We start from the raw sequence: 12998 nt of genomic DNA, 5'->3' as shown, positions 1-12998 counted from the left end.
ATGAGTTGCAGAAAGACTTGAGGTGAAATACTGTCCCCAGTGAAACCAGTAACAGTTCTCCCATTTACTTCAGTGGAGTAAATATTTCAGCTCTTTTTTCTATGCCTTCTGGTCACCTCAGTGCCGACCAGAGTAATCATTTATTTTCCTTAGGAACACAGGAGAAGGAGAGAATGGATGGAAAGTGAGGGAGGGAAGAAAGGAGGAAGAGAGGGAAGATTATTTCAAAATAAATGTACTCTTCTTTTTGTGGATAAAAAAACAAACCTAACAATAATTGCTACAGTTACAGATTATAAACATAAGAAGAGATTAGATCAATGTAGCTGAGAATCTTTCTAGGAACTCACTTGCAGATTCCCCTTCTGTCCTTGAAACACCTGTACACCACGCTCTGCTTTCCTGACTGAGCACAGCAACAGCAACTCAGCTTCGCCTGTGTCAGCCTGCTCAGGATCAGGCCTTCCACATGCAAAGACATCTATTATAAGCCACATGCATTATGAGCTGTACTTCGTTAATTAAAATATTTTCTGCCACGGATTGGAAGCCTGGCCTACAAGATACTTGCCAAAATTATGTTCAGGAGCACAGCAACTGAATTGCATTTTTGAATAGGTCAAAAGTTAGTTACTTCTGACTTCTGAATGTGTGCTCTGTTCTCATTGTATGAGGAAGGGAAATACAGTCAAAAGGTTATATCTAACTCTGTGCATTTGCTGCAAGTTAGTGGTCAAAATAAACTTCTGCTTTTGCAACCATTCAACATTTTGGACGTAAAAAAGAAAATCAGAAAGAACCTGTACAACAAACTGCAACAGCTCCTGAAATAAATACATACCATGCATAACAATAAAGTTACTGGATAAGTGAAATTTACAGTAAGCATGCTGTCTGTCAGTAAGTGTTGTAAGTTTCCTAAATTAGTTGGCATATCAGACAACAGTGAATATTTACTGCGTGTTTTAGAGCTCTTGAAGTCCTTAGCAGCATTCAAAGTTAAGGTTGACATTTCATCTTTAATTCATGCTCCCGTGTCTTTCTATATTAACTACTAACAAAGCAGCATGCTAATAGCCTCCGCACAGAGCATGCGCAGGGCTCGGCTGTGCACGCTCCACGGGAGCACGGCTCTGCATCTCTGCTGAGAGTAGATCTGTGCATTTTGGAAAGGGAGGCAGGCTCTAAGTCACTACTGACAAACTTGAACGTTGCAGCAGCTGAGACCAAGATTATCGTAAAGATGATCGCAAAGAACAACAGAAAAGGACACTCGCGACTTCTACTTGAAAACAATTTATCTGGGAGAAAGTTTTGTTCAGCTACTAAACCTCTTTACTTGAGCCCACGTTATTTCTCCCTCTGAACATGATCTTTGTGTTTCAGCAAACTTTATCTAGATATTTGGAAAGGATTCTTAAAAGCAAATAAAAAAAAAAACCTGATTTTAACATAAGCTTAGACTTTGTGCAGCACCCTTCTGTTCCCCAGCATCTCATACAGTGCCTCACAAAAGGCCCCAGAGGTTGGACAAACATAGCACCAGGAAAAACACAGTGTGAAAGGGATCTTTATGTGCATGTGTGAGGGCCCAGTGCTAATAGCTCAATGTGCTATTGACACATCACAGTGCAAACAGCTAAGGCTTTTTCAAAATAGCATGAGTCACAGTGTCATTCTTAACTTCGTCTTTCCCAGATTCGGGTAATTTGTGGAACATATCATCTCCATATTATTAAAACATATTTTCTGTAAATGAAGGTAGCCACTGGGGAATGCCTAGCGCCTGACTGTAACGTTTGCTCCATAAACTACACGCGCCGCAGAGAAGGTGTGAATAAACACAAGTGGGACTGCAACTTCTTCGACAGCCCTGGCGGAATTAAAGCGCTCGTTACCCTTGGGTGCTAGCAGCCGGTGCCCTTCCAGACATCCCACCCTCCGCTGTGCTGGGATTAGGGGCTGGCCAGGGCAGAGATGGAGCTACCCGGAGGAGCGGAGCGGGGGCAGCCACCCCCTTCCCTCCCTGCCGGGCTCGCCCAAGCTCCGCCAGGGCTCTGCCGGACCCGGGTGGCAGCCCGGGACAAACCATGCAATGCCCGGCCCGCGGAGCCTCTGCCTGTGTCCCCCGGGCTGCGGCACCCCAAAGTTGCCGGCGGGCCGGGGCCGGGCTCCGCAGCCCAGCGGGGCCCCCGGGAGGGTCCCTGTCGCCCCCCGAGCCCTCCCCACCGCCGAGAGCCCCCAGAGCATCCCCGGCCCGGCGGGGCACGGGCAATTAACGACCGCGGGCATAATCACCTTGTTGTAGCTGTAGTAACCCAAGCACTGGGCAAAGTCCAGGTTGGAGGGGTCTCCGGGAAGCGAGCTGCCCGCCGCAGCCGGGTAAAATCTTACATCCATGCCGGTGCTTTGGTCCCAGAAGTGCACTTGGAGAGAGCGCCGGGGGCTTTGATAGATCCACCTTCAGGTGCCTTCCCCGGCAGCGGGCACGGACGGGGGGCGGCAGGGGTCTGCGAGGGGGAGAGGCGGCAGCGGCGGCAAAGTGCAGGTAAACGGGGAGGAGGAGGAGGAAAGACGAGGAGAGGAGCGGGGAGCAGGGGTGGCGGGCGCGGAGCCCAGGTGGGTGCCCGTCCGCCGGGGCGGCCGGGAGCAGGGCTGCTGCTTTGGGAGAGCCCGGTGCCAAGCCACAGGCTTTGCCTCCGCATTCAGGAGCAGCTGCCGTACACAAAGGAGCCACGCGCCCAACACCGACCGACGGCCGGCCGGACAGACACACAGCCGGACAGACACACGGACCTCCCCAGCGGCTCCAACCGGAGGGGAACGGGGAAGGGGAGGGGGGAGAACGGAGGGAACGCGACGCGGGCTGGGGAAAGGAGGGGGAGAAAGAGGGGCAGCGCCCCCGGAGTTGGATGCAGCGGGGGCTGCGCGGGTGCGAAGTGCCGGAGGAGCCGGCTGGGCGCTGGCAGCGCTCCCCGGGAGGAGCGGCCGGGCCCCGCGCCCCTCCCCGCCCCGCCGCCGCCGCCCCTCCCGCCGCCCGCCCGCTGCCGCCCCCCGCGGCCGGTGCCGGAGCCCCGAGCCCCGGAGCCGCTGCCCATGGCCGTCGTCGTTCGGCGGTGAGGCGGGGACTTGCCCCGCTGCCGGCTCCCTGCCCTCCTTCGGTCTCTCTGTGAGGCGCCTTATCGATCGGTCCCGCTGCCCGGCGGGGGTGCGCGGAGGAGAGCTTCGCAGCAGGCTGCGGACACCGTCCCGAAGGCGCCAAGTGAGTGGGTGCCCGTGCAAAACGTTCACCGAGGATCCACGTTTGCTTAGCCGCCGGGCTTCCAAGTCCCGGCATCTTGCGGCAGAACTTTTGAGGGAACCGCTAAGGCAGGAGGAAAGGCTGTTTGGCCTCGCACCCATGCCCCGCAAACAAGGTGCGAGGGAGAAAAAGGATGGAAGCGCCCTTGAGTCAAGGCTTCAAAAGTTCTGTGCTGGGGAGAGACCTGTCCTTTGGGTCCAGGGCTGTGTCCCACCGTCCTTGACTGTCTCTGATTTTCTCCAAAACACCAACGACAACAGAACTATACCAGGTTTAGCTGTACAACACCAGCAAGACCTTCTCCGAAGGCTGTTTGCCCACACTTCTGCTGCGGCAGCAGGGGTCAGGGACCAACGCTGCAGTCCCACCTCTGCCCAAAAGCTGCCCCAGGGGCTTAACACCCCTCACTGCCCTGCCCCGCGAGAGTTTGCACTGGGTAGGTAGATGGGGTAGCACACTCCAAGTCAACAATCACAACGTGTGGAGAAAGGGAACATCTTCCCAACTCCATTCCTAGAAGTCTTGCAGATTTTTGTGGCACAAATATTGTGGCAGGTTCCTGCTGGCACAGGAGGCGCCAGATCGCAGAATCAGTAATGCCTTTGTTCAGGGTGTTGGCTCCCAAGTGTCATAGCTTGAAGCCAGGAAAGATCTCTGAAGTGACATTTTGCTCTAAGAGCAGAATTAAACATAGCATGGATGTACATCTGTATTTACATGGAGTATTTATAATCTAGCTTTCTAGAAAAATGTGTATGAACTGGTAAATGCCTAAGTAGAAAAGAAAGCAGGCATATTCAGCCAGATACTTAATCCAATTTCATATTCGTTCAGTGTCAACCATTTCTAACCAAAGGGGAAAACTGCAGAAATCAACTCTATTGCTAGAAGGGGAACGGTTGAGGAGCACACACTTCGGAGCGTTCTTGCAGGCACATCCCATACCTGTAGCAAAAATTATTTATGCTTCTTAGAGAAAGAAATTGTTCAGAAATAAAGACAGCCCAGCACTGAATCCATATCAGAACACAACTTTGCTTTCCTCCAACAGCAGTGGCAGAAAAGTGGTAATGTACAGGCAAAGCAAACTCCTTTTGACATTCCAGCTGAGGTTAATGAAGTAATACTTGCTTTGTTTTATTCATTGGGTGGCAAACGTTTCTGAAATCAAGCGTACAAGTTAGAATAAGCAGATGCTCAGGTACAGGAAGAGATTATTGGCACACGTGCTCCGCTACATAAATACGGGCATTTCCAGACCGCCTTGCTCTGGTTCTCTACTCTTTTAATGCAATCTGAAAGCACGCTCCCTTGGAATTCAGAGGGAAATTGAGCAAGGAACGAACAGCAAATGGTTGCAATTTTAGGACTTGATCCCGTCGTCTTACTGAAAGGAGGTCCTGAAGGGCTACAGCCCTACACAGCCTATGGCTCCTGGGCTACTCATAACCTCCAAAGCACTCGGGCTGCTGCAGAACTCCTGCCATGGCTGGCGAGGGGTGCTTTGGGTGCCCCCCAAGGCGCTGCCCTGTCTGAGCAGCTCAGCTCCTCCCTCCCATCCCGTCCCCCCGACACAGAGGCAGAAAAAGGAGCATGCAGGGCAGCAGGCGGGATGCACCTTCAGGTTGTAAGGCTTCGTTCAGGAGCTAAGCAGATGATGGTAAAGGATGATTCAAGGCATTGCAGTGCAATATGCTGTTCCCAGCACAGTTTCTTCAGAAACTAAAAGAACGAGCACAATGGGAAAGCCCAAAATACTCCACCTTGTCCTTGCTGGAGCAGGGAGTTCATATAAAATTGAAATGAAGAAAAGATTTATTTGCTTTTTTTTTTTTTTTTAATTCCAGCGTGGTATCTCCAAAATATTACTTGGTGAAAGGCTTTGAAATACTGGCTATTTTTACTATTATGAAACTAAAATGTAGAAATTTAGTGATTTTTCCAACTAAAAAAATTTCCTTCTCCTGACCATAATAAATTGAGATCTCTGCCAAGTGCCAAAATTCAGTCTTTTGCAGATGTAGTAAGACTGCAGTGAAATTAAAGAGTGATTTGAAAAGGAACAGAAGTGAAACTGGGATATATGTGCTAATTTTTTTTCTTTTTAAACAAAATATTGTGTTTGATATGATAACGCACCAGAGGGAATTTTACAATCTAAAAAATCAGGCAAGCGTGTTTTCCTTTCTTGAAACGTCTTCAGTGTAGTTTATTAAATCAGTAAACTTGAGTAATCTCTGCTACACTTTAAATCCATATACATGACGTCAAATCTGGTTGTTAGTAACAATGTATTTATCTCAGGAGTACATTAAAGATGGAATAGGAGCCAAAGTATGTATATCTTTCTGTACATATCACTTGAAAAGAATCCAACAAATTCTTCTCTCAAGCTATTCACTTGTAGATCTTTCAATAAAACTATGGCTTTGGAATTTTACTTTTGTTTTTTCTTTCAGGGCACTTGGAAGAATGAAGTACTTGCAACTTAAAGTATTCCCTTCTTTTCTGTTGATTTAATAAAAGTAAGCACCTACCTACTATACATGTAGTATTCCAATAGTTTCCTTGGTACTGGGTAGCCTTGATTTTGAAGAAACTTTTTGAAAAGCTCTGTTCCATAAAGATTTGAATGTATGCCTACTAATGCCAACAATTATGATTCAGGCAGTAACACACAAACTGTGACTTTGTTCCATCTTCAGCTATACTCTCTTCTGAGTCATCATCACAATTCAATTTTAAAAGCCATTAAGAATACTCAAGCTGCTTTTCTGATGTAAGAGCAGAAATTGTATTGGAGTGAATCAGTCATATACAAACTTGAAAATGTGCATGCACAAATTCTCACTGCTGCCCAGAAACCTTTCAACTTGCATAGGTAAATACCAATGTTTCAGGTCTCACTGATTTCCATACAGGCCTGGCATGTCCTTTTCTAAGCACCAGGACACAGGAAGGGAATGTGTTCAGTGGTTATGGCTGAATTGCTTTATCCAGTGATCTTCAGCTATTACCCTTAAAGCCTCTGCAAACTCCTTTGCAAACCCTGTGTCAGGCTCCCAGGCTGTAATACAGATACAGCACCACAGGCTCGGTAACATTTTCTTTCTTTTTACTACAGAGAAGCCAAAAGCACTGGGAGGAGATTTACTCCTCCAAACAGCAGAGTTGGGAAATAACCTTAGAGAGAGGAGCAGACACACCGGCACCCTTACATCCAAACGTCCGGATAGCCCCTGAAGTGTGCCACAAGTACTGCTATAACAGCAACCAGTACTAGTAACGCTGACAGACACAGACAACAAACATGAGAGGGGACAGAAAAATGAGGAATGAGGGGAGAGGTGGTAGGATGAACAAAGGTTGGACTGAGATCCTTCAGTCAGAGGAATCAACACAAATAAAGCACTGCCATTCATTTTCAGGGTGCAGGCTCCACATCTGATGACTCCTGGGAGAACTGGGAGGAACAAGAGGAGGTGGGAGAGCACAGCATCCTTTATGTTACCTCCTAAGGAACACTGCCTTGGTCCCTTCCCACCAGAGCAGCTGTGGAGAATGAAAGGGCACAAAACAAAAAGAATGGAATACAGGAGGAGAAAGAGAGAGAGCAACAAGCAGGTCTAGCTTAGAAAAGAATCTAAAGCCTCCTACAATCAATAGGAAGTCCCTTTAATTGATTGCAATGGGCTTTGAATTAGACCTATATTCTACTTATCAAGTACAGCTGCTGAGAATCAATAATATTTTGACTTGCCCCTCAAACAACAACTACAGTGGTAACTTTTGGCTAAGAAATAGTACAATGAATAGCATTTTAATTCATTAGAGTTTATCCCACTGATACACCCTTCTCCTCAGATTGTAGGGCCAGCTACTGTTTACAAGTGATCATGCAGGCATGAATATCCTACATAAATGAGGCAATAAAGGAAAAACTGTTGTTGTTAGCATTAATTCAGATCAAATATTCATTGATATCTACATTTCTCAGCAAGTATCTCAAGCAGAGATCAATAAATAGTTATTAGTCACTGACCATGTTTCCTGCAGTAAAGAAGAGAATGTCAGCCAGCAGATGGGAGCAGCGAAGTAATCTGGGGAGCTGGAGTTTTGTGCTTGTCTGCCAGCTGATCATTTACCTTCTCTTTGTCTCAGTTGCCACAGCTAGAAAACTATAGATCAAAGAATAATAATAATTTTTTAAAAAAACTATTTTTATAGTCATTCCTTAAAAATACAAATCATTATTTAAAAGTACAAACATGGAGTGCTGCAGGAAAAAAACATCAAAAATGAAAGTTCTTGGTTTGTGAAAATTCTATTTCTTTTGGGCCCAAGTCAGGAAACACAGGACTTTATGAAAAAGGGAAAAAGGGAAAAACAAAATGATTAAGCTTTTCAGACATCTACATGTACCTGATTTGATATTTCTGTGCATTACTGAAGTCTCATTTTACCTTACGTATTTTACCACCTCAACTCACATCTGACAATTTTAACCTTATTCTAACAGAAAAATAAGTATTTAAATTTATTAGCCATTTACAGAGCACAGACAACCACTAATGCTGCTGAACTGCATTAAAGCAAAAAGGTTTCTGTTGCTTTAAAGAAAGTATTCCTCAACCCTCCAAAATAACCTGTGTGTAATGGATAATATAGGATTACTTTTTGGCAGCGTGAATATCCTGTTGCTATTGACTGCAGAGCTACAGTATCCTGACATACTAGTATACAGCTATTGTGAGATAAAGACCACGTTGAAAAACAACCTGATTGCAGTACTGAAAACAGAAAAGGAACTGTCCAGTAATATAAAAATTAAGAGTACAATGGCTGGAACAGTGTCATTTCTAGAATAAGCATTAAAGAATAAAAGCTTTAACTGAAACTAAGAAAATGCTGCAAAATATTCCTTTCTTTTTGGGATACCATTTTTAAGCAAGATGGAAAAAAACGGTTAGAGATGGTTCTGTATATATATTTTGCATTTGTATCACCTGTTGATATCAAGCTGTTGGTATGGTTCTCTTTTTTGTTGTTGTTGTTTTTGTGTGTGTGTGTGTTGTTGTTTTATTATTATTATTTTGTGGGTTTTTTGGAGGGGAGGGAGGATGGTTTGGTTTCTTTTTTCCCCTCTGGCCAGCTTCACATTCATATACTTTTTGAATTTAAGCTAAAAGATTTATTAAAAGAGGGAAAAAAAGCTTCTGGCCTCCACTTTATAAAGGGAATATACGAGTACAACATCAACAGAAAAATATAGATGCTCATCAAAAGCAACCCAAATTCTTCTTTGAATTTCTGTATTAATCTAAAGGAATTTGTCAGGCAGAAACTTTCATTTGACAGTAGAACCAAATCTAATTACTGAAAGAATTATTTTAATGAAACTTGTCTGAAAAGTCTTGGTGAGATACCGTGAACAGTATTTCCCGATGAGAAAGGTTACATTTAATCCTTGTCTCTGCACCAGATTTGCACATACATATTTTTCAGTTTTAATTTCATCCAATGTTCTATTAGGTAATTAGTTGAAAAATACAGCATATAGCCCAAAATATATTTTCAGGTGCACACATTTCATTATAAAGCAACTAAACAAGGATGCTGGAGTGCCTGGAGTGACTGAGAAAACAACTTGCGGTGTTTTTGTGGGTTTGATGCAAAAATACTGTAACTCCCATACAGTAGCCCCCCAAAGAGGGCAAACGTACCCTAGAGAGCCTGCAAGGACCCTGGGGAGATGTGAGAAGCTTGTGCCCTGGTTGTCCCCTGCAAGCAGGTGCATATACTCTCAGTGACCACATTTCACATCTTTTGCTGATAGGTGGGGAAGAGTTGGGCTTTTGGTCATCACTTGGAAGCCACTGAAGGACTCGATGAGACACTGCTCAGATTCAGCATAAAAGGCAAGGTCATTCCTTAAAGATAAAAGTCAATATTTTAAAAGGCAAGTAGGGAGTGCTGCAGATAAAAATGAGGTGCTGTGAGATGCTGAGCCCCTGTATTGTTAGGAAAGAGAGGGACGACCCTTTTGGGATGACATGTCTTATGGACTTTTTTTTAGGCAGGAATGGCCATTTGCTATCATCTCCTTCTCCCCATAATTATTTCCTGCCCCAATAATATATAATTATTTCCTTCCTGTGTTGTAGGAAGAAGTAACAAATGTAAGGTTGCTGATCTCATGTCCCTTTCTAATGTGACAGTGCCTTATCATGATATTCATGTCACCTTTCACCAGCACACATTATAACAAAGTAATTAGTGACCAGTGCTAGAGAATATGTGAAGATGTACAAACATTTATCCCCATTTGATAGGACTGCAGACATACAGCTTTCCTGGCATGGATCAACTCCATACAATAACTGAACTAGTCTTTCAAAGGACTTGTAAGTTGTCCTTCAGGTCTCCTAGTTAATGTAGTGTTCTGAGAGTGTATTAATAACTCCAGTATTTACAGCAGCATGACTCTAGCTGAGAATTAGAAAATAAAACATTTTTGTAAGTACTTGTACAATAGAGTTTGGGACTTAGTGATAAACACATACATAAATTCATCAGATTAAAAATTAACAAACAGATTTCTACAAGTATGATCTAGGGACCACAACATCATCTCCAAAAAGAACTGCTATACTTTTGTTCGGGAGACTTAAGCTCAATTTACAGAGTTGAGCTCCCTTTTTTGATGCTTCAGTGGATGGGGTTTTCAGCAGTCAAAGACTGAAAACAGATTTCATCCAGTTCTTTAGACTATTTCCCCAAGCTCATAAATACTATGTACCAACCTGATTCTTAAAGAATCAGCCCTCATTGCCATGAATGAATAATATTTAGTAAAAGATCTGATCACAAAACCAAATCTACAAAGGATTACTAAAACAACACTCCAACTTGGTGCTGAATACGATGTTCTTTAATATAAGTCCATTTCAACTCCATTTATTCCAGGGTTCTACAGCAGTCGGAATAATCAATGCGGAATTTTCCATGTGATTTACACATTGCTTTTTAAAATGAATTGACTGAAACAAAAAATGTTTATTTCTGCTGCCTCACTTGTTTTCTACAACATATTCTCTTTCTTCTAAAGTGAGAGAACGACCTCTGCTTCAGGAACAATTTTCTGAGACAGAGTGTTTATCAAATGGCTTCTCTGCTTTCATGAAAACAATTTATTTTCACTGAACTCTTCAAGATAATCATCGAAGTCAGGAAGAATGTACAATGACATTTATAATTACATTCAAAAAACAAATATTTTGCTCAAAGAAAGGTTTGGGATTTTTATCTTTTTTTAGAGATAAAAAATATTTTTCTTCCTTCAACATACCTTTTAAAGACATTTTCTCCCTGAAATTACAAAGTGTATTTTCACATGCATGGAAAGAGAAGCCCGGGACAGTAATCTTCTCATAGAAAGGCTACAGTATGCATCTTAAACAATGAAAGCTCTAGCATAATCCTTACAACCAAATTGCCTTCCCTGCCCCACTCTTAGGAAATAATCTGCAGACAAATGACAGGGATAGCAGGGGGATTCGTGACCTTGCAGAGCCTCCTCCAAACTCCCCCCCCCACGCCCAATCTTGCAAAATGGACAAAACAATTGTCCCGTGGAATGGCACGTTCACCTCTCCAGCTTTCCTCCCACATTTTCCCCTTCCTCAGGGGGAGTTTCTTAAGCCCCAGAGCTCTCCGCAGAGCCTGTGGACACCGGGCACAGTGCCCCCCCCCCATCTCTGGGGAAACAGATCTTGCTAAAAAAGCTCCCTCTGTTTCCTTTGTGGATTCAGCCCTGGTCCCATTTTCAACTACCAACAACAAAAGCTCAGTCATGCCAGACAATTACTGCTTCCTGCTATATTCTCAACTGGCACTGAAATCAAGGTAGTCCATAATCTATCTCATCTTTCAGGACAAAGCAGCCACGAGTTTATCTCTACAGGCCCTGTATTTTCTAATGCCAAATCAGTAACTACCTATGCAAAAGCTGCCTATGAATATATTTAGGGTTTCTGTTTGGGAAACATGGCTCTTACTGGATTAAAAAGACATATTACTTTCACACCAGTAGAATGCCCTTTAGTTTGTGGGAATTCATTTTAGAATTAAAAATTTAAGGTCTGGTTTATTCTTTGTCAGTCAAACGTCGCAGCTTTTCATTATTCCGTTTTTCAGAGTTAGTTCTCATCATAAAGATTCTCTGATAAAGTTCTCCTCTGGAGACGTACTCTTTTTGTAGGCTCAGCTAGTGAAGAAATATCATTCATTTGTAATACTCATCAAAGAGAAGTGAAAAAAATTCAAAAGCAGCTGAAAAGAGATTGTGTTTCACTAATATACACCAAGGCTTTATTTAAAATATACAATGTTAAATTTGATCAAATATCAACCCACTATTCAGAGTGAAATAATCTCTTTTAATTTGCATGTATCTGTGTGTGCCAAAGAGAAGCGTGTTTGCTTTCAAGCAGGTGCACATCCTGCTATGACTAAATCTCTAACTCATCAAATTGCTTTACCAGTGTGGGACATGCCCTTTTTTCTGGAACAGCTTCAAGCATTTTCCCCAGCATTTCAGCCACCTGTTTACTGAGTTCATACTCTAAAGGAGATGCATGCAATTAGAAACAAGGAAATGAAAATAAATGACCTTGTTTGTTATAAATAACAAAGAGACTCAGCAAAATTAATGCAGTGAAGCCTGACCTTCTGACCTGAAAGAAAGAATCACCTCATTCCTTTGTAGCAGGCTCACAATGCGCCAGCACCAGGCATTGTTATGCAGCTTTGCCTCTTTTGATGGATTTTAAAGGAGTATATTCTAAATATTAAATGTTTTACAAGTTAGATTAGGAAATTTGCATTAAAAAGCATGTTGAAACAAAGTCAAGAGAGTGATGATAAAGATTATCACCGCTTTATTTAAAGAGCACAGGTAAGTCATGGGTGTGTTAGTTCACTATATTACAGCTTTTCCACTGGAAAAAAAAAAAAGGAATTCCAGGTACTAAAGAGACATGGAAAATGTCTTCTTCGGTGTTCAGTGAAGTGATCAGGAAGAAAGCTTTTAATTACCCAACTCCAAGACAAGGAAGCATTTTTCCTTTGTAAAACCTTTGTGCTATGATGATCTGACTTGAGAAAAAAGTAATGTACTTCCACAACTACTACAGGAAAAAAAAAAATCATTCTGCTTTGATTAGGCAAGCAGAAATACCTTCTTTTGTACAAGGTCTACTGAATAACATTTTTAGGGCTACATTTTCACTTTTGAATGATTCGTGTCATTGTGGAACAGTGTCCAGCTGTAATGGAGGTTAAGGTGTTAGAAATTTGTTTCGCTGCTTGTCTTTGGAGGTAATGAGAACATACAGTTGTTTTTGTGGCAGTCCTCACAAAAAGAACCGTGTGTAATTATAGTGCTGGTTCCCATCTTGTCACTCTCTAAAACAAGTCTGTTATTAATGATGCAACTCAGAACCGTTGCAGAAATGAAAGGATAACACATTTGCATCTCACTGAAAGCAGTGCCCACAGCAGGTATTGTTTGACAAGGATTTTTCCAAAACTTGTTTGCCTTTTTTTTTTTCCCTTCTCTCACTTTCCACGACATCCATCCAGCTGCTGACGCACGCTGCAAGACCCTTCATGCCAATTAGGGCCTCAGCTCTGCAAA

The 12998-nt window shown here is 43.2% G+C and overlaps 1 protein-coding gene across 2 annotated transcripts in view; it reads right to left on the bottom strand.

Annotated features, from left to right (window-relative positions):
• Window positions 1–2942, bottom strand: part of TOX3 (TOX high mobility group box family member 3) — a 79123-nt gene extending 76181 nt beyond the window's left edge. For both annotated transcript variants that reach the window (XM_048075351.2, XM_048075352.2), the window contains exon 1: window positions 2299–2942. In XM_048075351.2, the coding sequence (XP_047931308.2) occupies window positions 2299–2400 (102 nt within the window). In that variant the 5' untranslated portion in view covers window positions 2401–2942. The remainder of the gene's footprint in view (window positions 1–2298) is intronic.
• Between the last annotated feature and the right edge of the window lie 10056 nt (window positions 2943–12998).

Source organism: Anser cygnoides, chromosome 12 (assembly GCF_040182565.1).
Source record: "Anser cygnoides isolate HZ-2024a breed goose chromosome 12, Taihu_goose_T2T_genome, whole genome shotgun sequence".
Taxonomy (NCBI): Eukaryota; Metazoa; Chordata; class Aves; order Anseriformes; family Anatidae; genus Anser; species Anser cygnoides.
This window is presented reverse-complemented; position numbering and strand designations above follow the sequence as displayed.